This window comes from Theobroma cacao, chromosome 4, assembly GCF_000208745.1.
Source record: "Theobroma cacao cultivar B97-61/B2 chromosome 4, Criollo_cocoa_genome_V2, whole genome shotgun sequence".
Lineage (NCBI taxonomy): Eukaryota > Viridiplantae > Streptophyta > Magnoliopsida > Malvales > Malvaceae > Theobroma > Theobroma cacao.
This window is the reverse complement of record NC_030853.1, coordinates 21,327,345-21,352,565: the sequence shown is the minus strand read 5'-3', so window position 1 is coordinate 21,352,565 and position 25,221 is coordinate 21,327,345. Positions and strand designations below refer to the sequence as shown.

Genomic DNA, 25,221 nt, shown 5'->3' with positions numbered 1-25,221 from the left:
GACATATACCAATTGACAAAAATTCAACTTGGTTTAATCAAAACTTGAAATGGTCTTTTCCTTTGAAAAAAAAAATAGTTGTAGAAACGTGACAATATCAATTCAATTCAAAGCTTAGTTCCACTTTGGCGAATTCCATCAATTAAAAGCTCGTTTTTTATTTCGTTAAAAGAGCATTAAACTAAGTAGTAGGAGGATCTTGAACTGTCACTTGTTCTGGTTTTTCTTTCTTTTTTTCTAACACTATTTTAACAAAAGGAGAAATTAAGAAACCGACATGTTCCCGCGAGAGAGAACTGATAAATTCGAGGAACATATCGACAAAAGCGAGAAGGTGTTGGAAGTTCTCGCACCTGCAAAATGGGGGAGAAATGGCATTGATGTATTCACAGATAGACACACCGTTCCAATCAATGACGTGTCGGTGGGGGATCGTGGGTTACTGTTCGCACGATTGATGGTCCCTCGTGTTGGTCATTTGCTTTTTCTTCTTTGTTTTTTTTGCCTTTCTTTCGTTACCTTGATTGGGACCCACTTTCTCATGTGGTCCACACCTTAAACGAACTCATAAAAGAAAGAATTTTAAAACATTAATTTCGATTAAGATACAGGGTTAACCATTTAGATTCCACGTGGCAGATTGTGAATGATTTACGTGGCAGTTTAGACTCTCATTAAATAAAGGTTTGACTTTAAAAATGATGGGTTATTAAAAAAAGGGAAATTTTTATTTATTTAGTTGGGAAAAAGGTTGGAGAAAAAATTGAGGGCACGTGAAGCATGGGGATTTCCACGCTGCCCAGCGACAGGATCCGACTCCCTTTTTCCTGTTATTCTAAGTTTTCTATTTTTGCAGTTAATAATATAATAGGGGCTTGCAACTTACAAGGTGAAGGCAAACGCTGGCTTTGCGGTGGTGGTAGTGGTGGTGGTGGTGGTATTATTCTAAATCAAAAGGAATGGGTTTATTTCGATTGGATTTCAATTTTGGGATAAATTTTATTTTTTTTAATTCCAAAAAGTAGTCCTTTTATTCGGCAACTAAAGTCGAATTTGGCATTACAATTGCAATTGGTGATTCCCATTTAAAATTCGAATTGACGATTGCGATTGAGATTAAATTTATTATGTTGAGATTTTAAATTAAAATTTATATCTTATTTTTGTATTAAATTTGAAAAATATAACCAATATGCAATTCAATAGTACCGAGTTCAATTTTACAATAGAATTTTGCATTTGATTAAGGTCATGTTAACGGGTGTTTGTAGGCACCTATTAAGGGTATTAAATTAATATTTTTAAAAATGATCTATTGTATTTTATAAATTTACATTAAATTTAGAAACAAGATAATATAGTAATTATAAATTTTTATATAATGTATCATGAGTTTTTTCTCTAATCTATAATATACGTAAGAACTTCTATGTTAAAAAAATTTGATTGATGAAAATGGATATTTTTGTTCATTATATTTCTAAATTGTTTTTTAAAATATTTTTATTATAAATATTAGTAAAATTTATTTAATTTGGATAAGAATTCAAATTGCATCGAATCATTATCTTTAAAAATATTTTTATTATAAATGTGAAAAACTTTATCCAATATGAAAATAAGAATTATAATTACATAAATGATTTTAATTGAAAATTATTTTTTAAATTCTAATAGCATTGAATAATTTATAAAATTAATATTAAAAATTTCATTTATTTATACTTCAAATTTTGCACTTTTAAAATATTTATATTCTATGTATAATTTTTATTTTAAATAAATAAAAAATAAGTAGTCACGTGCAATACACATAAAGACAAGAACATAAACATTTTTTTCATATTTATAGCATGCTTTCTCCATATTCGAATTTATTTTGATGAAAATTTTCACTTTATAAATAAATTTTCTTTTATTATGAAAAATTTTCATTTCACAAGATAAGATTTTTATAATATTAGTTTTTTTTAATAGTTGAGAAAAGAGAAATTCGAACTTTGCTATTACAGGAAGATTATGCATCAATTAATAAACTAAATGCTAGAAGTGTAGTTTTTATAATATTAATTAAATCACTTATTAATTAAAATTTTTACTTGTTTTCATTTTATAAATATAATATAAAATATAATAATTAAACAAAATTTAAAAAATATATATATATTCACGTGCAACACATATACCATATACAGTGGTTAAACGTAGAAGCCTTAACCACTAATGAGCAATGTGGAGAATCACCACTTTTCTAAAAATGCTCAATTATTAAAGAATAAGTATGGGAACAAGAAGCTATTCATTATCAGACTCTGATACGACTTGTTGACAAAACCGAGTTGCTAAACCACTAGACGAGTTATTCGTCGATTCCTTGATATAGAAACAATATAATATGTCTCCTTCACTCCAGGAATTGTTTATTTAATTATTTTTTTTACTTTTCTAGTGTTGCATGACTTTCACATGTCAATAGTAATTGAATTAAATCAAAGCAATTGGTAACCACCAATTATTCTCTGCTCTCCTTAATCAAATCTTACTTGGTTATTTCAACCTGATTCTTTTTTTTAAAAAATGTATATACAATTTACAAAAGAATAAAGGACATAACATTACACGGTCAATTTGTAAAAATAAAAAAAAATTACTTGTTTTAGTGAATAACACTAAAAACCTTTTTTTTTAACTAAAATCTAATTAGATTGTAAATATTGGGAATTATCTCCCAAACAGGATTGCATCAGGATGATTTTTTATTTAAAAAAAAAAGAAATCCGAAACAAATAGGTTGCTTCAATGTATGTAGATGTTGAGAATTACCTCCATCATCGGATAACATCAAAATAGATAATGAATAAGAGTTAAACTTAAAATCATTTATTAGTTATTATCGAGACCAATCATCTTACCCCTTCAACTAATTTGACTTTGGAATGTGATTTATTTATTTATTTATTTTTAAATTAATAAAAAAATAATTTGTTAGGATTTTTTTTTCATGTAAAATATTTTACAGAAAAATTTAATGTTTTTTATTGTTTTTTAATGTTTTTGTTGTTTGAATAAATTGTCGAATACATTTTTTATTGTTTGGATCATCTTGTGAAAAATATTTTTCATCATTATTAATAAAGTTATTTGGATGTTAAAATGATAAATAGTAGTTGATTACAAAACAATAACATCATTTGATTTTTACATTAAAAAAAATCAATAATAATATTTTCAAAAGCATTTAACTACATATTATAATGCAAGTAAGCTTTAATTTTTAAAAAAAAAACCCATCAAATCATTACCATAACATTATAAGAATATTAATATTAATTAATGACGTAAAACATTACAAACTTATATTTATAAATGTGTATTAATAAAATAAAAAACATTAAAATATTTTTTTGTTATAATTATTAATAAGAATTATTTAATTTATAAATAAAAATATTAATTGCTTAGAATGATTTGATTAAATAATAATTTTTTTTAAATTTTAATAGTATTGAATAATTTAAATATTAATATTTTAAGTTAAAAATATTTTAAAGTTAAATATTAATATTTTTAATTTTTTAATATTTTTAGTTAAATATTAATTTTTTTAATATTTTAAATTAAAATAGTATATATTTATCAAGCTTATAGTAGTAGACTTAGTATAAGATCATTTTTTCTGTTTTTTAGAAAATGTCATATGTTTCTTAAGGACGTAAGACATTTTATGTGATCAAAGAGTATTTTTTTCGTTGATCCTTAAAATGTTTTATATTTAAAATAAATTTTTTATTTTTTAAATAAGTATAAGTCTTAAAATATTTTTTAAAATATTTTACATCAAAACACAAAGAGTATGTCAATATTAGACATTGTTATACAATTTTATTTGTTTTTATTTTTAAAATATTTTTTAAAATTAATAAAAATTAAAATTATTTTTTTAATGTTACGATGTCATCAAATTAATAAAATTATTAATATTAACGATTAACTATTAAATGCATGTGTATAATAAAATATATTTTTTAAAATAAAATACTTATTTCAAAAACTAATAAAAATTCATAAAAACTTAAAATTTGAAAAATCGTGACCTATTAAAAAATAAAATTCCCTCGTAAAACCTCCCAAAGTCTTTATCCTCTAGGGTTTTTGACGTACTCGACAGACCATAATCTCAGCAGCAACAATGGCGGAATCAATTTGCAGAGCATTACGGGACGGAGCCCTAGAAGGTGAACACGCGCCTGCTCTCACAATCAAGGACTCCATGGTTTCTCCCTTCGGCTTCCACGTGTTTTGTCACGTGCTCTCCCAGCTCTCCTCTTTCATTTTAGCCGGAAAATCACAGTCAGGGTTCGTTTTCCTTTTTTTGTTTTCTCAACTACCAAACGAAATCGTTTAATTAACCCTATTAACTTGAATTTTGAGTAATTACTCTTTTTATTTTATTTTTTTTTTGGCAGAGGGCTTGTCGTTGTTTCGTTTTCCCGGAGTCCCTCGTTTTATTTGGAGTTGTTGAAAAACAAAGGAATCGACGTCGTTTCCTCGGATAAACGGTCAATAATTTTTTCCCTTTTCTTTTTTTGGCTTCTAAATGAAGAGGTGAAATTTAATCAATTTCCTGAAAAATTCCCTTTGAAGCTATAAATTTGAAATAAATTTTTTTTTTGGTTTTCAAAATTGATTTGTGTGGTGACATTGCAGGATTCAAATTTTGGATTGTTATAGTGATCCTCTTGGTTGGAAGGACCGGTTAATCGAGGCTGGAAACTTTACGGCTCTTTCTCATGAAGCTTCGAATTCAAGTACTGCTAATGTTCTTAAGGATGTGAAACATATGGATAAGTTGTACAATTCAATTGTTGAACGTGGCAAAGGTAAATTGTTTTATTACCTTTTTCAAGTGTGAAAGATCAGCATTTGTTTTATCTGATAGTTGATAGTGAAAGATAATTATGGTTTCTGATGGGTATTATGGATTGTTGTTTATGTTTTTTTTGAAGGACTGATAGGAGGTGGGAAAAACCGGTTTTCTGTTGCCATAGACTCGGTAATCCTCTCTATGGTGCTTGTTAATGGTTGATTGAGTGAAATTTAAACTTTTTTATCTAGGAAAACATGCAATGTAGGGAAAAGTGAAAATATGAAGTTTAGACAAGTTCAAATGAGCATACTGGCATGGTATGATTTGTATTTCTTTCAAAATTTTTTGTTGGATATCTATAGGTAATTTGTCTAACTTGCAAAGGTGTACAATCAAGAAATTTGGAGCTTAGTGTGAATTTTGTCAGATATTCTTTTCTCGTTTAATGCATGGAAACTTCCGTTGAGTACAAATATGTGCCAAGAGCAAGGAATTTTCTTTTTTAATTTTTTATGTGAGGAGTACTATATCTTGCTAAGAAGTTGCTAGGTAGTTTCCTCCCTAATAACAACGAAGTACCAGCAAATATTATGAGGGATAGGTACAATCAGAGAGGAGAAAGGCACTGTACAGAATAGAATGTCCATTGCCCTCGTTTATAATGAGGAGCTTTTTCTTTACCTAAACAATACATTGAAATGATTTGATATAAATGTTTTTGTTTTGTTTTGTTGTTTGGTAGAACACTTGGTTGTAATTTTGCCAGACAATGCTTTTTTGACGTACCTCACCATAGGGGGGGACAGTGCTTTGTTTGTCTCATTTTGCATTAGCATGGCATGTTGAAGCTCTGCAATCTCTTGGTTGATGCTCATTGACTCTGTTCTACAGTGCATTGGTTTTTGAGTTACAGCTCATGCAGATAGAATTGCCCAAAGCTAAAAAAAGGAAAAAAAGCTTGGGATGGACTGACAAGTTTTGGTGTTGGACTTGAATGAGATAAAGAGATAATATTCTGTTTCATTTACTGCATAGAACTATATGAAAATATAATGACATAAGTAGGAAACATAGGAAGTCTATGACCAGTCTATGATCGGTCTATGATCATCTATTTCTGTATATATTTTATGAGGTAGAATTTTTTTGTATTATATACAAAATGTTTAATCACTGAATGAAATTTGGGTTCAAGTAACCAACTACTTTGAAATTAGCACTTAGTTGAGTTAGTGCTGAATTGTGCTTGCTTATTTCTCCTGCTATTAGAATTTTCAACTCCAATTTTCTCCCTTTTATTGTATTCTTATTCTCTGATTATATTGGATTCTTCTATTTCTACCAGGTAGATGAAATGTCGAGACATGCCTCTACGTCATCAGTTGCAGGCCTGTTAAGCAATCTTCGTAGCCATGGTAGATATGTAACCTTTCTTCCTTATTCCATATCCCTGACATTGTTTGGTTTTAAGAAATTTCTCATATCTGCGTAGCAATGTTGTGTGTCTTTGGTTCTCCAGGAATAGTGGTTGGTGGTGTTTTATGACTTGCCCTTTAAAGCTTTCAGTTGTGCTATTTCATGGTTGCAGAATCCTATAACACTTCATACCATGCCCTTTGTTGATTTAAAAGGATAGCTTCCTTATTTTTAGTGGAAACTTTTGAAATTAATGGATGGTATTAGTGATATTGATACCTGCAGCTGGTCCTTTTGGATGCTTTTTTCTCAGTGATATTTATGGTTGCAGATCAGGTTTCCAGTATCTTTTGGTTATTACATTCAGACCTTCACGAGGCCAGGGTTGCAGCTGTTCTTGAATATTTGTCATCTATGGTGACCAGTTTAGAACCATTGCATCAACCAGCAAATGGACACAGAGGTGATTTGGAAAATTTATCTTTGATTGAGCATAACTTAAAGAAAGGAAAGTTTCATGTTAGAATTAAGCGGAGAAATGGACGTGTCCGTGTGATGGTAAATTCCCTCCTCTCTCTCTGTGGAACCTTTTTGTACTGATCAAGATAGCAGCAGACTGACTTAATAGTTTCTAAACCTATATGTAGTCAGAAGAAGTTCACATTGAGCAGTCAGGCATCAGCTTTACATCTTTGTCATCTGAAGGAGCAATTAATCAAGGTCTTGTGCCAAAGGTAATATATTAAATCTCTCTCTGTTCCCCTCGTCCTGCCCTTCCTTCTTCCTTTTTTAACTGCGAGGGTACACTAAAACCTGCATGAATGCTTTCCTGTGATCAATGAATTTGCGTACTCCTCAAGCAAACGAAAAATAATGACCAAGCTACAATTGCATGTGCTGACAAACTACTATATGCATGAGTTCAGAGCACAATTTATCCAGTTCCTGTTGTTATACGTCCAGATTAGTCTGCAGGTGTCATTTTGGGCTAAATTCATGTTTCTTTTACAGGTGCAGTTCAGTCTAGAGTTGTCAGAGAAAGAGCGAATTGATAGGGCTAATGTTGTACTTCCTTTTGAGCACCAAGGTAGAAATATGGATAGGTTATGATTATGTGCTTGAACTTCAGCTTTGTTTGCTTTCTATTGGGTCCTCCTTTAATCTGTTGGTGACTTTTATGGTATTGGAATCTCTCTCTCTCTCTGTATTCTCTTTTATTTGCTTTAGGTAATGGTAAACCCATACAAATTTATGATGGCCGAAGATCTCTGGCGGATCGCAAACATGAGAGACAAGTTGCTGCAACGGAAAAAGTGCAGACCAATGAGGAGTCTGGCGGGGGTGAGATTATATATTTCCGTGATTCAGATGATGAGATGCCAGATTCTGATGAAGACCCAGATGATGACTTGGATATCTGATTGTGCTTGCCCGATCTGTAATTTTGAATTCATGCCTGGCATTGCAAATTGGTATGTTTTCCTTTCTCTTTCTTTAACCGTGAATGAGTTAAATCTCTTAGGTATTACCATCTAAATGAAGTTGTATTTTCCTTTCAAAATGTGTAAATCTCTTAGTTGTTATTTCTTTAATGGATAGCAGCTATATTAACAACTTGTTCCAAACTCTGTCAATACAGGTAAATGTTCTTTACAAGTATGGAAAGGCTCAGAATTTTGTTGTCAATGTGGTCACTCTGTAGTCTCAAGAAGAGGCTGCTAGGGCACCCTGTCACAGTGTCACTGGTCGAGAGTAGAACTGGAGAGTCCAAAAGCCAGTATTTGATGCCCAAACTGACAGTGAAAGTGACCCAGGACGCCAGCTGGTGAGGATGCAGGGTGCGTATGATTAGCATCGTCCTCAACCACAACCCTTTGTAAGTCACTTCATCTAGTGTTTCACCTGGTTAATGACACCAAAGACTTGATGACCCCGCCTCAAAGCCCAGAAACCCTGAGGAGGGATACGAGACGAATGACTAAATGAGATTAACAAGATTAATCTTTTGTTTTGGGAAAAAAAACCAATATTGTATCTCTTTCTTTGGGTTAATAAAATGACTTTTTTTCTTGTGTGTCTTGTCTTTTGGATGGGTTAGAATGGCAAAAACAGGCTGATCAGCAACAGCCCGAACAACATTGCAGCTAACACCACTATCGAATACCATAACAGACAATCCATCCCAATGGACATCTCAAGGGCAGCCAGACAGATTGTTGTGTAACCTGGCAACTCCAAGGATTGTACAAAAATCAGCATCAAATCAGAAAATACAAGGAAAAATTTTATTTTCAACTGAGAAGATATCCCTGCAGATGTATAGACAACCAATTTGAACCAACCAGAACAACACGGTAGTGTGGCAGTTGCATGACAACAACACAGATTAACCATTGCCAAAAGTGTGTTTTTATTATAATTATTTTTTATGCATTTTCTCTTGAAAAAAGGGAAGTAACGCCCTCGTGGACTTCAACAAAATAAGTGATCAAGTTTTAATCGGCAAATGGAATGATGCCATTAATCACTATCTATGGCTCTAAGTCCTCTCATTAGAAAAATCTCAAGCCAGTTTTACTTTGTTTCTTCTCTCGATCCCCCAAAGATCACACACCTAGATTTTGCAACGGTTAAAGCATTTGAGTTTCCCGCCACCCCATTCAATTTTCTCAAGCCCTTCTCCTCACATGATAATTCAACCATCTTTCACACATTCAATTTCGATTCCTTTTACGCTAATTTACTCGACAGTTCGACCCGAAATGCCCACTTAACCCAAATCCATGCTAAGTTAGTCCTTCTTGGTATCCATCAAAACGGTTTTTTAATCACGAAACTCATAAATTCGGCTGTGAACCTTGGAGAAATCAGCTATGCACGTAAAGTGTTCGATGAATTTCCTGACCCAGATGTCTTTTTATGGAATGCAATCATTAGAGGTTATTCTAAGTGTAACATGTTTGCTAATGCTATTGAAATGTATTCAAGAATGCAAGTTTTATGGGTTAGTCCTGACGGTTATTCTCTCCCTCATGTTCTTAAAGCTTGTGGTGGGTTACCAGGTTTTGAAATGGGGCGGCGTGTTCATGGGCAGATATTCAGGCTGGGGTTTGAAAAAGATGTATTTGTGCAAAATGGGATTGTTGCATTTTATGCGAAATGTGGGAAAATTGAGAGTGCTAAGGTTGTTTTTGATGGGTTAGAGCTTAGGAATGTTGTTTCTTGGACTTCAATGATTTCGGGGTATGCTCAGAATGGACAGCCTATAGAGGCTTTAAGGGTTTTTGATGAAATGAGGAAAATGGGTGTAATGCCAGATTGGGTTGCTTTTGTGAGTGCTATTAGGGCACATACGGATGTAGAGGATTTGGAACATGGGAAATCTATTCATGGTTGTGTGATTAAGATGGGCCTTGAATTGGAGCCTGACTTGCTCATTGCGTTGACTGCAATGTATGCAAAATGTGGGCAAGTAATGGTTGCCAGATCCTTTTTTGATCAAATGAAAGTTCCTAATTTGATTTTGTGGAATGCCATGATCTCTGGTTATGCAAAGAATGGCTATGCTGAGGAAGCTGTAGAGCTTTTCCGCAAGATGATTTCTAACAATATCAGAACAGATTCAATAACTGCTAGGTGTGCTGTTGTAGCTTGTGCACAAGTTGGTTCTCTTGGGTTGGCTAGATGGATGGACAATTATATCAGTAAAAGTGAGCATCGAGATGATATTTTTGTCAACTCAGCTCTTATTGATATGTTTGCAAAATGTGGAAATGTTGATATGGCCCGTATGGTCTTTGATAGAACACTTGAGAAAGATGTTGTCGTGTGGAGTGCTATGATTGTAGGCTATGGATTGCATGGTAGGGGGCGAGAAGCCTTAGACCTTTACCAATTAATGAAGCAAGCTGGGGTCTGTCCTAATGATGTCACTTTTCTTGGACTTCTCACAGCTTGCAACCATTCAGGTCTTGTAGAGGATGGATGGCGACTTTTCCACTGTATGAAAGACTATGGCATTGAGCCCCGCCACCAGCATTATGCTTGTGTGGTTGATCTTCTTGGACGTGGTGGCTATCTAGATCAAGCTTATGATTTCATTATGAACATGCCAATAGAACCAGGTGTATCTGTGTGGGGAGCACTTTTAAGTGCTTGCAAGATTTATCGCCATGTGACACTTGGAGAGTATGCTGCAGAGCAGCTTTTCTCACTAGAATCTTATAATACAGGGCATTATGTGCAGCTCTCCAATCTCTATGCTTCTGTCAGAATGTGGGATCGTGTAGCAAAGGTACGAGTTATGATGAAGGAGAAGGGACTAAGCAAGGACCTGGGATATAGTTTGATAGAGATCAATGGGAAACTTCAAGCATTTCGTGTAGGTGACAAGTCACATCCACAATCTAAGGAGATTTATGAAGAACTTGAGTCATTAGAGAGAAGGTTGAAGCAAGCTGGATTTATTCCACATACAGATTCTTCCTTGCATGATTTGAATTATGAAGAGATGGAGGAAACCCTTTGTAATCATAGTGAAAGATTAGCAATTGCCTTTGGGCTAATAAGTACTGCACCAGAAACTACACTTAGGATAACGAAGAATCTCAGGGCATGTATTAATTGTCATTCAGCCACCAAGCTTATCTCAAAGCTTGTTAACCGGGAGATAGTAGTGAGGGATGCAAACCGTTTTCATCATTTTAAAGATGGAGTTTGTTCTTGTGGAGATTATTGGTAAGAGGCACAAGCTGTTTACATTTAGCATGAGCATTCTGGTGTTCAGCTCATCGATATGAAGGCAGTTTATAATCATTTTATGAAATTTAGCTTTGTATCTGATATGAAAACGAGAAATCAGGTTACTTGCACAAATTCTTTTTGGTCTGATGACTGCGGTACAAAAAGAAGGCGATCCTCCTCTTCCTTGAATTTCTTATGAGCATCTTTGAGGAGATTAGGATGCACAAATATTCCTAACAAGATTTGAGGAGTGGTCAGTTCACTTCCTACTGCATCATATGCCAGATTTCTTTTTCAAATGAAACGGCAAGGATGCCTTTGCATGTTGCAGCCTGCAGGCAAGTGATAATATAAAAAATGTAAATTAGTACTTTTAACCTGAATCGTGGGTAGGTTTGTTTGATTTAACTGGTGTCTATAGTCTTTTGTGATAGGAAAATGACATTTATCATTAATAGTGCTGAAAAAGTTTGAAATCCATATTGAATCAGATAAAATGTACCTCTGAATTTAAGAGCACTAACACTAATAACTGTACATTGTTAGCAAAGGAGTATATGTCCTTGTTATGTATAAACAGTAATAATTAAGTCAATTAGCCGAGGCTAATTAATTTTTTTTACCTACCTTACAGATAGAAATTTGCATTAAGATTCTTCTTTGGCCAACTTTAAACAAGACTAAAACAAAATGCCTCCCCTGGTGGAGATCAACATAATGATATAGTTTCATCTAGAATTCTAGAACAAATTTGATGTCATGACAGCATGTCATATATCTTTAACCTACAGAAACATTTTAGTGGATCACATAATTGTACCAAAGAAATAGTGGATCACATAATATCTCTGCAAAAAATATGATTGTTTTTGCCTTCGTATAACTTGTTAAATAAGGCGAAAAATTCAACCCAGGTTCCTGCTCATTATTCTCAGCAATTGAAAACCCTATAAGAACTTTTGGGAGGCTATGGATTCCAAGGCCCCAGATAGAAAAATAGGTATGGTGGTTTTCTGTCTTGCTGCTAGACTTGTGAAATTAAAAATGTTTTTTAATCCATCAATGGTTGAAATTCCCCATGGAAAGAAAAGATATGGTTCATTCCCTTGACCTTTGAAGTAGAGAATTAGTCCATCCTACTAACTCTCTTTATTCCCCAAAAAGTTAAGGCTAAAGTTACCAGATGCCAAATATATGCTGATATCCTGAATCATAATTTTGGTTAATTAACAAATTACATTAAGTTGGCATTTAGAATAGGCCAAAGAGTAGTGCCTTTTACATGGATGAATTTTTGATTATTTGTGATTAAGACTGTATAATAATTTAAAAGATTACAGATCAAACCTGCAAGACGAAAAGCAATCAAAGAAAAAGATGGAATTTTGGATTTAGTCTACTTCTTGAAGCAAGTAGAGGGTAATTGTCCTTATAAAAACTTGATGCAGCCTCCTATTTCGGTATGGCTAAGTAATATAGAACTGGTGAAGTAATTTCTGTTAAGAATGGAGAAGTTTTTAACTTCCCTCAAAGGCTTCCAATATTCTAAGCCATTGTTAACATCAGATGCAGGAATGTTGGGAGTCTTCGAGGGAAATTGAAGACTGACTCTTTGAGCTCGGTGATGCTTCTGTTCTGCTGAGTGATTATTAAAAAAATGCTTTTGCTTCTTTATTGATGGACTTGCAAGAACAAGCATGCTCTTAACATGTGCTTGCCTGTCCAGTCTCCGCTAATTTTGTTGAACTCTTGTTTCTGATATATGCAAATATATGCATAGCATGTATGAACTAAGGTCCAAAATTTTTTAGTCCAGGATTGGAACTACTGGATGAGGTATGCTTTTCTATTTGTTGTATTTTTTTTATGCAGTTAGTAACATATTTTAGACTTGGATGTACATTTTCTATGAGAAAACTTGTATGATCTTGGTGCCTTTTTTATGTACGTTTGTTAAGCCATGAATGCTACGGTTATTTCATCTTCCCACCGATTCGGATAATGTGACAAGTCCAGTATGTTTATCAGAACAAATCTTTTGAGATAGCAACTGCTTGCACCAGGGCAGAGAGAATTTGGCCCAAGCTCTATTTTTTTTTTTTTTTTGAAAGGCCCCAAACTATATCTTTGATGGCCTGGAAAAGAGAAAGAGACAATCTTTTTAGTTTATGATCTTTGTCTACAGCATTATTGTAGTGCTAATGTAATTTCTGCAGCTATGACATTATCATCTGGAAGACAAATTATTTATATTGTTCAGTGTCTTGCTAGACTCAATAACATGAGATGGATGGTGGGAATATTAATCACCAGGTTCTACGAACAAGGTTGAATTGCACTCTTTATCTTCAGTTTGGCTCATGAATAGGCCATGAAAATCCTTAAAAACTTTACATGTTAGAAAATTTCAAACCTATAAAAGTGTTCTCAAGAATTAAATTATTGCTTAATGCATTAGCCACAGAAGCCAGTTTTATTGATATTAATATCAATGTTTAAAGATTTTATCCTATTCGTTTTCAAAATTATGTGATTGACTGGTTATAATAGGAGAACATTTTTATTGCTTGTAAGTCAAGTAGCAGTGCAAGTTGCAAACTGATGCTAAAATCTGGCGCTTTCAGTCATCTTGTTTGGTTATTGGCAGTTGTAAACTCATGTTCTTATCTGCCAATTAGGTATGCTTCTCAAGAATTATTTCTCTTTTTTATACTTTTACAACAAAAAATACATGCAGTCAATTTTTAATTGCAATCACAAACAATTTTGGACTTGAAAATTATATCGACCAAGTATTTTTTGTAAGAAAGCTTGTAAATTGTAATGTCTGACATTAGAATTGTTTCCCTTCACTTTGTAGATTTAATGTGCGGTAAATCCTCTCAATATTTTAACTCTGTATCATTGTTTGGTTGAAGATCATGAAAATGAAACTGTGCATAAGAAAGGGATTGAGTTTATCTCCAAAATGCCACCTTAAGCTAGTTTGAATCAACTGATAATCCATCCTCAATAATAATGCATTTATCAAAGGATTCTCTTCATTGTCACTGTCTGTGTATCATCTGTTCAAGCAGAAATGTCTTGTGGCTGGCAATTGGTTCCAAGAGACCATTGGTGCTTCTACCTTGTAGATTTGTTTCACAATGAGATTTTTATTCTCAATGTACAGTTGCTAAACCGCATGTGATTGTAGTTTGCTGCAACCTTGGCATGATTATTGCAAGTTGATTACTGCCAGTAACTAACAAACTGTTGCTGCAGTCTGCAGAGGGTTTCTTGTTCCTTTAAATAGCATGTCGTGTATAGTTTGCACATGTACTAATGCTTTCTCTCTCTGTGTCTCTAGTAATAGTAGCATGCTGGTGATAAGATAATCACATCCATTGATTGGTTTCTGTGACCATTCTACGCCGCTGGTGGTGATGAGAAGTGTTCTTGCTTCTCAGGGTAAGTTTTTGCTGTAAAAGTTATGCTCTGTCAATCTAAGGTACTCGTTCTGATTTTGTGATGTATGAATTATTTTGACATAAGAAAAGAAATCTAAAAGAGTGTAAAATTTCCAATTTGGAAATGCTTTTCCATTTCCATACGTAGCTCAAACAAGGCAAATTTTAGTTGCTGAATGTGTTCACTCAAGCTTAACTGAGAGAAGTTGGAAATAAGGAAAATTGGAGTATAGCCAAAATCTCAGGGCTGAGAACAGTCAAAACCTCCTGGAAAGTGAAAATGATGGAGTATTTGACAGTTCAAAGCTTTGGGAAATGGGAAATAATGTTGCATAATTTAGTGAAGTTCGAGTGAGTATACGTTGAACTGCTTTTAGTTGCAAGAGCTTGCCAGTAGTTTATAGCTAATACTAAAGCAGTATACTGAATGTTTGGCTTCTTTGCTGTTATGGTCTGAGAAGTGGAGATACAGTACGAAGTTAAAGGTGTCCGGTAATCAATTGTGAGTTTCTCATTCAGTTTCTGTAAATATATACCTATGATTCAAGAGCTAAACTCATAACTTTTATACAGATGAAAATGCCTCATTTCTTCGTTCAATTAATTTAACTAAAAAAATCATGCTTTTCTTTGGCATGTAAAAACAGGTTTCTGGTGATCAGCTTCAAGTATAATCTGGTTACATCTTTCTTTAGCATGGAGTAATTGGAATCTATGCCGCTCTAACTCTTGATTTTTTTTGTTGTTGAAAATATTCATGTCCGATACATATTCGATGAAGATGTATTTGGAGTTTAGACGATTCAAATATACGAAAAAAACTGTTTAAAGAATTTTGAATGCATTTATGTCAAACATATACCTACATCTGACACTCACTTCCGAATTCGAGTAACAAAGATCGGAATATAAGGAAGGCAAGATGATGGATGGTGAAGAGCCGTAGTTACTCTCATAACCTATAAACAAGAAGCTGCCATCATAGTCGATTTGAGCTCATGGATGTGGTTACCAAACCAGAAAAATAAAAAGAAAACAAGGGAAAAATGTCTAGTAAAATTCATGCTAGGCATTAGATAGAGCTAACGACGTGGATACACAATAGAACGTAACCCCTCATGCCCTTGAATCCCAGATTTATTTTCAAGTGAAGGAAAAGAAGCATACCTTTGCATAAGTTGCAGGGGGAGAGGTTCAGGTGAAAGTATTACAAAAAACTGTGTTATCAGTAGGTTTAAGTCGTTTAACTGGAACATTCGGTTGGTTTCTGTAATTTCAATAGCATCCATTCCGAAGTAAAATTGTGTAAACAATCTGTGAACTTTTCACAATATTTTATTTACCCCATTTTAAAGTTATTTTAAATTTATCTATATTCGTCGGCACACTATTAAAAAGTGAATGGAATATTGGTGAAAATTTTTTATGCCGTGCATGCTTAGATGGACGTACATGTGATAAATTCCGTTAACATTTTTAATGGTATGTTAATGAATGAAAAGATTAAATTTAAACAAATTTAACAGGTCATGATTAAAAAAAATTAAATTTTAATATCAAAGATGGAAATAAAATATTTCAAAATGATAGTTTGGGAGTAATGGTGCAATCTGCTTCACACTTTGCTATGGTACCTCAGCTAGCTGAATAAAATTTGCAGGGTCAAAAATGTTAAAACAGTTTTAAGAGAAACCTAGTGATGGAAGGTTGGAAATGAGATGGTCAGATGGGTCAATTTGCTAGCAACATGAAGAAAACTTTTCTCTTGATTGAGTTACAAACAAAGAAGAATACAGTTTTAGGGTTTCAGCTTAGATCAATGCCATGATTTCAAGGTATTCTGAGGGCTGCAAGCTGTATATATACATATCTGTCACCTATAACAAGGCCAGAAAATAGCTGTGCGCAAGGAATATGCTTATTTTAGACTTAGCTCAACTTGTTCAATATGGTAAAAAATTGCAACCCGGGTTTGTTGGCCATTATTCTTCACTGCTTCGAATCCCCTATAAAAACATTTTGTAGTCAATGGATTCCAAGGCCACTGTAAATGAATAGGTGTAGTGGTTTCCTGTCCTTGCTAATAGATTTGCGAAATTAACAATGTATTTAGTACCCATCAACGGTTGAAATTCCCTTTGGAATAAGAAAAAAATATTGCACATTCTCTTGACCCTTCAAGTGTAGCATTGGTCAATATGTACAAATCCCTTTTCTTTATTCCCCAAACTTTATCCCATAGTTAATTAACAGATTCCAAGCACATGTGGTTTTCCATACCTAACAATCTTGGCAAACTATACAAATTACATTAAGTGGATATAAATGGAGCAAATTAAATCAAAGTATAGAATAATTATTATGCATGGCTGCAAAATTTGATCACTTGAGAGTATTAAAAGATGCAAATCAAACCTGAAAGACAAAAGTAATTATCCAAAGGAACAAATGCTAAATAGCCTGCATGCGAATCTGATTGATTTCTTCAGACAAACAAAGGGTGACTGTGTATCCTTATATAAACCCCATGCAACCTCTTACTTTGGTATGGGATATGTAGAATGATTAAATCTTGCTTAGATTGATTAGAGAAGCTTTTAAGTACCCTCAAAGGCTTCCAATAGTCCACGTTAGCATCAACTTGGGGATGTCTATGGGGAACATTGGAAGTCTTTGAGGCTATATTAAAGGCTTACTCTTGGAGCTGGCTAGGTGATGCTTCTGTGTCCCAAGTGAGAAGATTATTTATAAGCTTTTGCATTGTTACTAATGGAGTATAGGTCGAGCTCCTACAATTCGGGTTACTTGTTAAAGTATGAGATGCATGCAGTCAATTCGATCTCTTCCATTCTCTGACAATAAACCCTAATACATCATGCATGAGGATGAGGTTCGTGTTTCTACTTTCAAAGTTTCATTTACAGACCTGAAAAGCGCATGTCCATGTACCATTTGATCAATTCAACATGTCATCCTCGAGGTTTTGGCCATGAAGACAATATTTGTTATTTGGACTCATCTTCTTGGATATATATATGGGTAACTAACGAGTATTAATTTAGTTTTAATGAATAAATTATCTTTTTGATCACTTAATTTTTTGAGATAATTTTTCATTTTGAGCACTTAATTTTGAAAAATAATATTTGGATCACCAATATTTATAAGTATTTTTCGTTTTGGTTATTTAGCCATTAAAGGATAACGAGTCTCCTTTTAAAACATAGGATTGAAAAATCGAAAATATTAAAAAAATGCTTTAAGACATCTATCAAAGTCATTTTTTAAAAAAATAAAATTTTATTTGCTCTCACCGATTATTTATTTAGGTGTACAAAATGGTTATTGAACATATATCTTAAAGATATAATAAAACTCAGTGATTAACTACATGTTGCATTAAAAATATCAATGAACCGAGCATTTGCCAATGTAAGACAAGATGATCGTGCTCCTACCAAGTTTTTCTGAAGCAAAATGTTATGAAAGAAATTTGAAAATTATTTGTAGGAAGAGGAGAGATTGGTCGCAAGTAAGATTTTGTATTTTTTAAAGAAATAATAAAAATCTTATTTATAAACAAAGATATGTCTGAAAATCAAAAGAGTTCTATATGTAGATCAAAATATGTCTATTTATAGAAACACTACTTTTTGAACAAAGATAATTGCTTGAATAGATTTAACAATTTTTTTGAACAATATAAATGCGTAAGACTTTCTTCCTTTCATTCTTTTCAATTTAAGATTGTGTCCCAGACTATTATTGTTCGTCGACAGGGATAGGGCAAGCTTGTTTTGTGAATGAGATTGAAGCGGTGGAGTTGAATTGGGCCAAAAGAGTGAACATTTGTCCTACTTGCATCATGATTGCAAGCCACCACCTTTGTTCATCGACACATTTGGAGCAACAATATTGAGTTGAATTCTGATTTAGAGGCACAGCTACACTAGTAGGAAAGCATCCAGGGGAGGAGCTGCTATCATCATCTTGTTCCCACGATATAATGTTAGGAGATGTATTAGATCCAAGGAATCAAATATATGGTTGTACAAAATATCTTCCCTGCTGCTAACGTTAGCCTTTGCAGGCTTACACTTGAAGCCTCAGTCCAGACCAACAATGAAATTTATGGAGCATAAATCAATTCTAATAAAATATAATTTGAATTTGGTTTTGCATAAATCTATACCTTTCCTAGTTTGCAGGCATGTTGGGAACGTTAATTCTTCGGTACATAATAGAGAAATCCATTGGGTATTTAGTGATGCAATGGAAACCCATCCTCTCCTATCTTTTAAGTCCCACCCAACCATCCCAAAATTCAAAACCAAAACTTCCATATTGACATGACATCTCAAGTTTTACCTGTTTATATGCCACCATTGAGACTTTTGTGTACAACTATTAATGATATTGTTACTGAGAAATAGAGATTAGATGATGAAGAAACCAAAAAAAAAAAAAAGGTTCCAATGTGCTGTTCTTCTGCAGATAGTTTATTGTTCAGAGGGTACAACAGTGTCACAAATTGACTTCCTCAGAGCTTGGATGATTTTATAAAATAGTGACAATTCTCATAATTGGAATGTAACCAGAAAAGGATCTATGCATCCCAATTTCAGAAAGAAAAGTGGCATCTGCATGCACCATACTTGACATCATTCTGAATAATAAAAATTGAACCACATCATAACTAAATGTTACTTTACAATCACAATCAAGAGCAGATTAAACCCATATAGATTTACCATCTAGTCATAAATGAATTTTGACCCCAAATAAAAAGGGTTTAAAAGAATGAGGCCTGCACACTATCAGTGCCAGATGAATCAAAATTACAATGTTCTGCAGAAGAATGCCCTACATCATTTAACATATACACCAGACAGCAGGTGAACAATCCACTGTTTTGCTATACGAGGAAGCATTTATACCGAATCTCTGAACCTGAGATGAAAGCAAAAGCAAAAGACATAGTTTGCGATTTGAAATACAAGAGTTATGCTTTTTCTGAAATGTAATAAAAATTAGATAGATAATACTAACACACAAAACCATTTCTATACTGTTCAGAGTCAGAGCAGCTGTGCGGTATTGTTGTTTCCTAATTGAGAAAATGCTCTTGGTTTTGCCTCTCAGTTTAGATGCTTAAAGACCATTCAATATGTATAAATAGAAACCAGGCCACAGTTTAACTCCATAGTGAACATTTAGGATAACTTTAAACAAAGACTAATTAAGGAAGTAAATAAGAGGGAAAAAAAAAAAAAAACCTGCAGGGCTTCCTAATTACAAATTAACTTCAAAGTTGACACTGGGAAGTTCAAACATTATCACAGATTGTGTCCTATAAGAACCCTGTATGATATAATTAGCCACTTTAGTCTTCAAATGGCGTATAAATGCACTGACACTAATTAATATGCACTACATCCTAGCAAATAGCAATGCTGAATAAAGCATGCATTTCCACTTAACAACAATCTTATTAGTAACACTGACAGTAACTATTATTGAGTTTCCTTCAATGTGCATTTTCAGCTAGCCTTTCTCTAACCATAAATTAGCTAAGAGGCCCAACAGTTGAATTATAGAGTAAAGCAAGATTAGTTCAATGTCAAAGCAGCTGAATGTTATATATATGTTTCAGTTACAAGACATTTGCTTGAAGACTTCACTCAACTACTGCAATGTTTCAAGAAGCTCATTATTGTGTTATTGCTTTAAATTTTAAACACTTTGTCATTGGATCTAATGAGTAACAACCTGTATGCCCTGTAAATAGGCTTCTATAAGATGTAAGATGTCCTATTTGTGATAGTCAACACCCAACCATAAGTCAATTACATTAAGTAAATGACACTCAATATTAAATTGTGTAGTCAAAAAGGGAAAAGAAAATGAATTTCAGAATTTACATGGGATACTTGTTGAAAATTTATTTTCTACAACATGTTCAAATTTATTCCACTATGTTTCCTAAAGCATTTCATCACTCCAATTACCTACTTTATCTAAAAGTCAAATTTTGGTTGTCAAACAGATTTCAACCTTTGTAAAGGCTTCACCTCATTATCAGGAACTACATTCTAAATGACAAAAGGAAAGAAATTCAATTACATATATCCATGAGAAATAAAAGAAATTTAGCAAATGAACACAAATGAAAATCAATTTTTATTTATAGTTCTAGAAAAAAAAATTAATTCCCATCAAGAGCAGGTTGTACCTCAAGATAAGATGACAAGTCCAAGATACATGGCTCCAGCAAGAAATAAAAATGAAATCATTCCCCTGCAAGCAGTGTTCACAACAATATGTAAGCAGCAAAACAGAAGTAATTATGAATATTTATACTCTTGCACATCATATGCAGTATGCTTATATATCAATATTCATGGTCTTGCAAGGCTTAAAGTCTCACCATATAAATCCCCATCCAACTCCGTTGCAAGGGCAAGGACAAATTTCTGCAAACTTCTCAGCATCACTGGAGTGAACTCTTCGAGATATTAGATCATCATAGATATCTGTGAAAATTATATTCAAGTCATATTATACTTAGTTCTTAACTCTGACAACAATCAATCGACAGAACCAAATAGAAGGAAGCATAAATATGAAGCAAAAAGAAGAGGAAGCAGAATCAGTAAATACGTACCGTAAACTGAAAACAAACTGTTCATGACACCTACAATTTCCAAGTTAGACATAAGCCACACTTCTTTTTCATAGAAGAGATAAGAAAATGAAATTATTCCATGGAAAAGAGAAGGAAAAATATGATAAGAGAAGCCTATACCAATGAATAGAATGACATAGCGGAGAATTCGAACTTTTGTCTTTTCTTGCAAAAGCCAAATTATAGCAAGGAAAATAATAAATCCTGAGGAATCCAATTTATAAATAAAAAAATTATAAGCAGTTAAACTCATTGATAAAAGAATACAAGTCATCACCAGGTTATGAAAGCACTCACCAATGCAAAGTCCTCGAAGTGTCCACTGTTTGAACAATAATACACATAAAAAAATTTAAAAGCTTGAGAGCTCTCTCCAAAAGAATATAAATTAAAAATGGAAAGAAAGAAAGCAGCATCTACATATGAATACCAATTTTCATTAGGAAATATTATCTTCTTGACATCTTACATTTTTAGCATAAAAGAGCACAACAACCAGAGCAAGAAGAAAACAACCAGCAGCTATTCTTGCAGTGAGGAGATTTGTGGATGCAAGAATCAAAGCCATTCCCCAAAATGATGAGCCAAGATCTGGATGCAAAGCAATTATAAAACCATTAATGCCACTAAACCAGCTTGCATTGGATAAAGATCACATGGTTGGAAAAGGATTCAACAAAAACTTTGAAAAGAATAGTAAATTAATTTACAGAAAAAAAGGAAAGGAAAAGTAAAGGAAAAAGAAGTTTGAATCTTCAATGTTCCTTCATAAAAGCTGCAAAGCAAGAAAATGTGAGCCCATAACTCAAGAAAGGATGAGTTGCCCTTTCACTGCAAGATCAAGAACATGGCAGAATACAGGCAGTCAGCAACCAAAAACTTGCACTCAAGTAGACATGTCTTGACACATCATATACTGATTACACACAACAATAATTATATTTTCATTAAAAGGGGAGGGAGAAAGCAGAATTGGAGGAGAGCAGTTTCTTATGCTAATCAAACTAAATGGGTCTTTAAATAAACTGCCTAATAAACATGTGCTTGCCATATACTTTCTTCTATTGACTTCATCAAACATACCATGAAAACAGGGGTGTGTTCTGATAAGAAAATACTTACATCCAGCAGGCAAGATCAACCAATATACACCACCACGCGTCTGTGTCACCCCACCTTCATTTGCATGAACCTGGATCCCTTCTACCTGCATGTTCAGTAAAAAGGAATATTAAATTAGGCCAACCAAAACAAAGAAAACAACTTGCAATTCTATTCATAGCAATTAGGAGGGCACCAATTATAATAATTTTTTTATGCTTATATAAGCACTTTGTCATTTTTTGGTAAAATACTGCACTATTTACTTCATATATGAAGACATTAAAAATTTTAACAATAAAAAATGGTTAAGTGGCATAACAAACAGACCTCTAACACTATGATCACATGCTACAGACAAGACTGTGAAACACCATAAAATATGTGTAACAATATTATATAAGTGTGCATTGGTCCCATAGATTGAAAAGGGTATTTAAAATGATGAACAGAGAATACATGCAATGTAATTATTGATTCACAAACAACTGGCACAGGATCATATTTTTTATGTGCTTGATGCCACAATAAAGGGGCAAAAGACTAACAAATCCTGAATGTAGCTTACAATAGAGAACAACTTAATGAATTTACCATATATCTAATGCTTGCATTATGAAAATATAGAAATCAAACAAGGATAGATTCCTTTTAGATACCTATTCAATTAGCCAAAAAGGCCCCGAGAATACTAGAATCTTTGATCGATCCAAAGACAAAGTTATTTTTGCAAATTAATAACAAAATCAAGCTTAGTTATCTACGATATTCTTCTTCGTCTTTTTATTTGGGGAGGTTGCTTTCAGTATGAAAGTAGAGCAGAGGGTGATATATGATAAGAAGAGCCAGTTATATTATATCCCATAAATCGAGTTCATAATCAATCAAACTAAGGAAAAGCTATCCTTAACTTCATCTGACCATCTCACAAAAAATATAAATTAAAAGAAGAACAAATAGTTGGAGTCAAACAATTGCTTTATCACATTGAAAACATGTTTTACCATTACATGATGTGTGATAAAGGTAAGAGCTTCTTACATGACCACAGGTAAGTTTGCAAGCGATTGCATGGCTTGCTTCATGCAAGAATACTGTAATGAGCTTAAAAGGCATCAATACTACTGTCCTCCATAGCTACAACAATCAGGAGGAAATTAGGTCAAATCATAAAGTTGAGTGAACAAAGGCCAACAGTTCAAAATCCAGGAAGAAAAAAAAGAAAGAACTTTATTATGCAAGGCAATTCTATCAAATTTGCCCAATTATCTATACAACAGTACCATACAGTTGAAAGAACTTCATGCTTTTCAAAAAAAAAAGTTGAAAGAACTTCATTTTAAGTGAAAACACCTTATCTTTTAACTTAAGTCAGCTAGAATGAATCCTTCTAGAGAGTTCATTCAATCTAAAAGATTTACCCAAGTTCGATCATAGACAATATCAGTTCATGTAACCATGATTACACACAAAGTCTTCATTGCATCACCTTCTTTCTTCATTATATCCTTCTCCAAAACCCATAACCACAACCACAACAATCTCATCACAGCATCTCCTTTTTCTTCTTTTCTTTCTTTCTTAAGCTTCTATGACATATTTGTTTTTTTTTTTTTTAATTTCTAAAATTTGGATTCATTTATATCACATCTATCTTACTCTTATGAACATTTTCCCAATTATTATTACAAAATTTATCACGAATAAATGAACCCCAGAATTCCTCCAATTTGCAGATCGCGAAAAATGGAAACATTCATTAACTATTAACCCAATTGAAATCAGCATCAATCATTTCTCAATAACAAGAAACTATTTTAACTAAAACTAACAATTATGGTTTAGTCAACTTAACCACAAATGCTGTTTTTGACTGACTCTCTCAACCTTCAAATAAACATAAGTAAGGGACTCTTACAAAATTTACTTTCTTTTTTCTTTAAGCTTTTTCAACAACCAAAAAACAGAGCAGAGTAAACAATGATGTTTATATCAAGAGAAAAATCAAGAAAGCAACTTACAGCTAGAATGACAACAGTGAAGACAGCTATCGTCACCAGAAAGGCGACTTGGTCATTGTTGCAGCAACTTTTCAACCCCCAATTCGCCATTTTCTCTCTTTACTTCAAAAAACTTGGGGGTGTTTGTTTGGGGTTTGAGAAAGTGAGAGAAAAGATGGCAAGAAAAAGAAAGAAAGTTCGCAGAGCTAAAAGAAGGAAGAAGACAACTGGGTTTAGTCTTTTCTGTGTTTATATTGTTGAATGAAATGTCAGAGGGCCAATGGCGTGTAATTTTTGTCTCTGTTTTGTGTTTTCATTGACTTGGTTGTCGTGGCTGAAGACTAAGTCATGATTGGGCAAATGTCTGCCAATTATATTTCTAGTTTTGTTTTTGAGGGCGAATTACACAAAAGGATAATGGAAACAAAATAATGAGAGTTTGTTCTGTGGAGAGAAGTATTAATGAAGATGGATATTGACCTTCATAATTATAAACAAGGATACCCTAATTTTAAGTGCTTGATGTATATTTAGTGAAAAAAATTCATAAAAAAATCAAATAAACATATCAATGAAACAATCATAAAATTAAATGAAAACTTATGTGATGATATTTAAATTTATGATTTAAAAATTTTAAAACTCTCGTTGTTATCATTGAAATAAAATTTGATCTGACATCAAATGAATTAAATCAAAGATTATAACCATAATGGACCATAGAATATTAATTAACTGAAAAAGGACATTGAAGGCTGTGAAGGTTCTAGACAGAATTCAACCAAAAATCTTGCAACTACTTTGGACAAATTTGACAGAGTAAACATGTTGGAAGTAGTTTGTCCAAATTTTGAAAATGTAAAACATGAAGGTGTATGGTGACTTAGCTACTTATAAAATTACCAATTCTGAAATATTCTTACATGTAAGAAAACCATAAATTCCAGCTCTGTATTCTTT

The 25,221-nt window shown here is 33.0% G+C and overlaps 3 protein-coding genes and 1 long non-coding RNA gene across 5 annotated transcripts; 3 read left to right on the top strand and 1 right to left on the bottom strand.

Annotated features, from left to right (window-relative positions):
• LOC18602043 (elongator complex protein 5) lies at positions 4,105 to 8,357 on the top strand. 2 transcript variants are annotated; one of them, XM_018120105.1, is made up of 10 exons: positions 4,105 to 4,356; positions 4,467 to 4,559; positions 4,708 to 4,880; positions 5,016 to 5,053; positions 6,213 to 6,282; positions 6,615 to 6,841; positions 6,931 to 7,017; positions 7,295 to 7,370; positions 7,511 to 7,755; positions 7,923 to 8,357. In XM_018120105.1, exons 1-9 carry the CDS (start codon positions 4,190 to 4,192, stop codon positions 7,702 to 7,704), a joined length of 1,125 nt encoding a protein of 374 aa, XP_017975594.1. In that variant the 5' UTR covers positions 4,105 to 4,189; the 3' UTR covers positions 7,705 to 7,755; positions 7,923 to 8,357. The 2 variants fall into 2 exon arrangements, with proteins under 2 accessions (XP_017975594.1, XP_007033248.2); XM_007033186.2 differs by having other exon boundaries at positions 5,007 to 5,053.
• Positions 8,448 to 11,158, top strand: LOC108660411 (pentatricopeptide repeat-containing protein At3g12770). The gene has a single exon (XM_018120104.1). The coding sequence runs from the start codon at positions 8,817 to 8,819 to the stop codon at positions 11,022 to 11,024; it is 2,208 nt and encodes a 735-aa protein (XP_017975593.1). The 5' UTR covers positions 8,448 to 8,816; the 3' UTR covers positions 11,025 to 11,158.
• Positions 12,359 to 15,762, top strand: LOC18602042. Its single transcript, XR_001927378.1, has 3 exons — positions 12,359 to 13,704; positions 14,376 to 14,977; positions 15,123 to 15,762. It is a non-coding gene; the product is annotated as an uncharacterized LOC18602042 (long non-coding RNA).
• On the bottom strand, positions 19,095 to 24,590 carry LOC18602040. The gene is made up of 10 exons (XM_007033183.2): positions 24,283 to 24,590; positions 23,303 to 23,398; positions 22,283 to 22,367; positions 21,630 to 21,751; positions 21,458 to 21,482; positions 21,281 to 21,364; positions 21,140 to 21,169; positions 20,903 to 21,008; positions 20,708 to 20,772; positions 19,095 to 19,425 (listed from the first exon to the last, which is right to left on the bottom strand). Exons 1-9 carry the CDS (start codon positions 24,370 to 24,372, stop codon positions 20,709 to 20,711), a joined length of 702 nt encoding a protein of 233 aa, XP_007033245.1. The 5' UTR covers positions 24,373 to 24,590; the 3' UTR covers positions 19,095 to 19,425; position 20,708.

What these genes read in the sequence shown, in the direction of transcription:
- LOC18602043 (XM_007033186.2), top strand. Translation starts at nt 4,190, where the DNA reads ATGGCGGAATCAATTTGCAGAGCATTACGGGACGGAGCCCTAGAAGGT. An exon ending in AATTGTTGAACGTGGCAAAG is followed by an intron (nt 4,881 to 5,006) that starts GTAAATTGTTTT and finishes TTTTTTTTGAAG; the next exon opens with GACTGATAGGAGGTGGGAAA. An exon ending in ATGGACGTGTCCGTGTGATG is followed by an intron (nt 6,842 to 6,930) that starts GTAAATTCCCTC and finishes ACCTATATGTAG; the next exon opens with TCAGAAGAAGTTCACATTGA.
- LOC108660411 (XM_018120104.1), top strand. Translation starts at nt 8,817, where the DNA reads ATGGCTCTAAGTCCTCTCATTAGAAAAATCTCAAGCCAGTTTTACTTT.
- LOC18602040 (XM_007033183.2), bottom strand. Translation starts at nt 24,372, where the DNA reads ATGGCGAATTGGGGGTTGAAAAGTTGCTGCAACAATGACCAAGTCGCC. An exon ending in GCAAACTTACCTGTGGTCAT is followed by an intron (nt 22,368 to 23,302) that starts GTAAGAAGCTCT and finishes CTGAACATGCAG; the next exon opens with GTAGAAGGGATCCAGGTTCA. An exon ending in TGCTCTTTTATGCTAAAAAT is followed by an intron (nt 21,483 to 21,629) that starts GTAAGATGTCAA and finishes TTGTTCAAACAG; the next exon opens with TGGACACTTCGAGGACTTTG.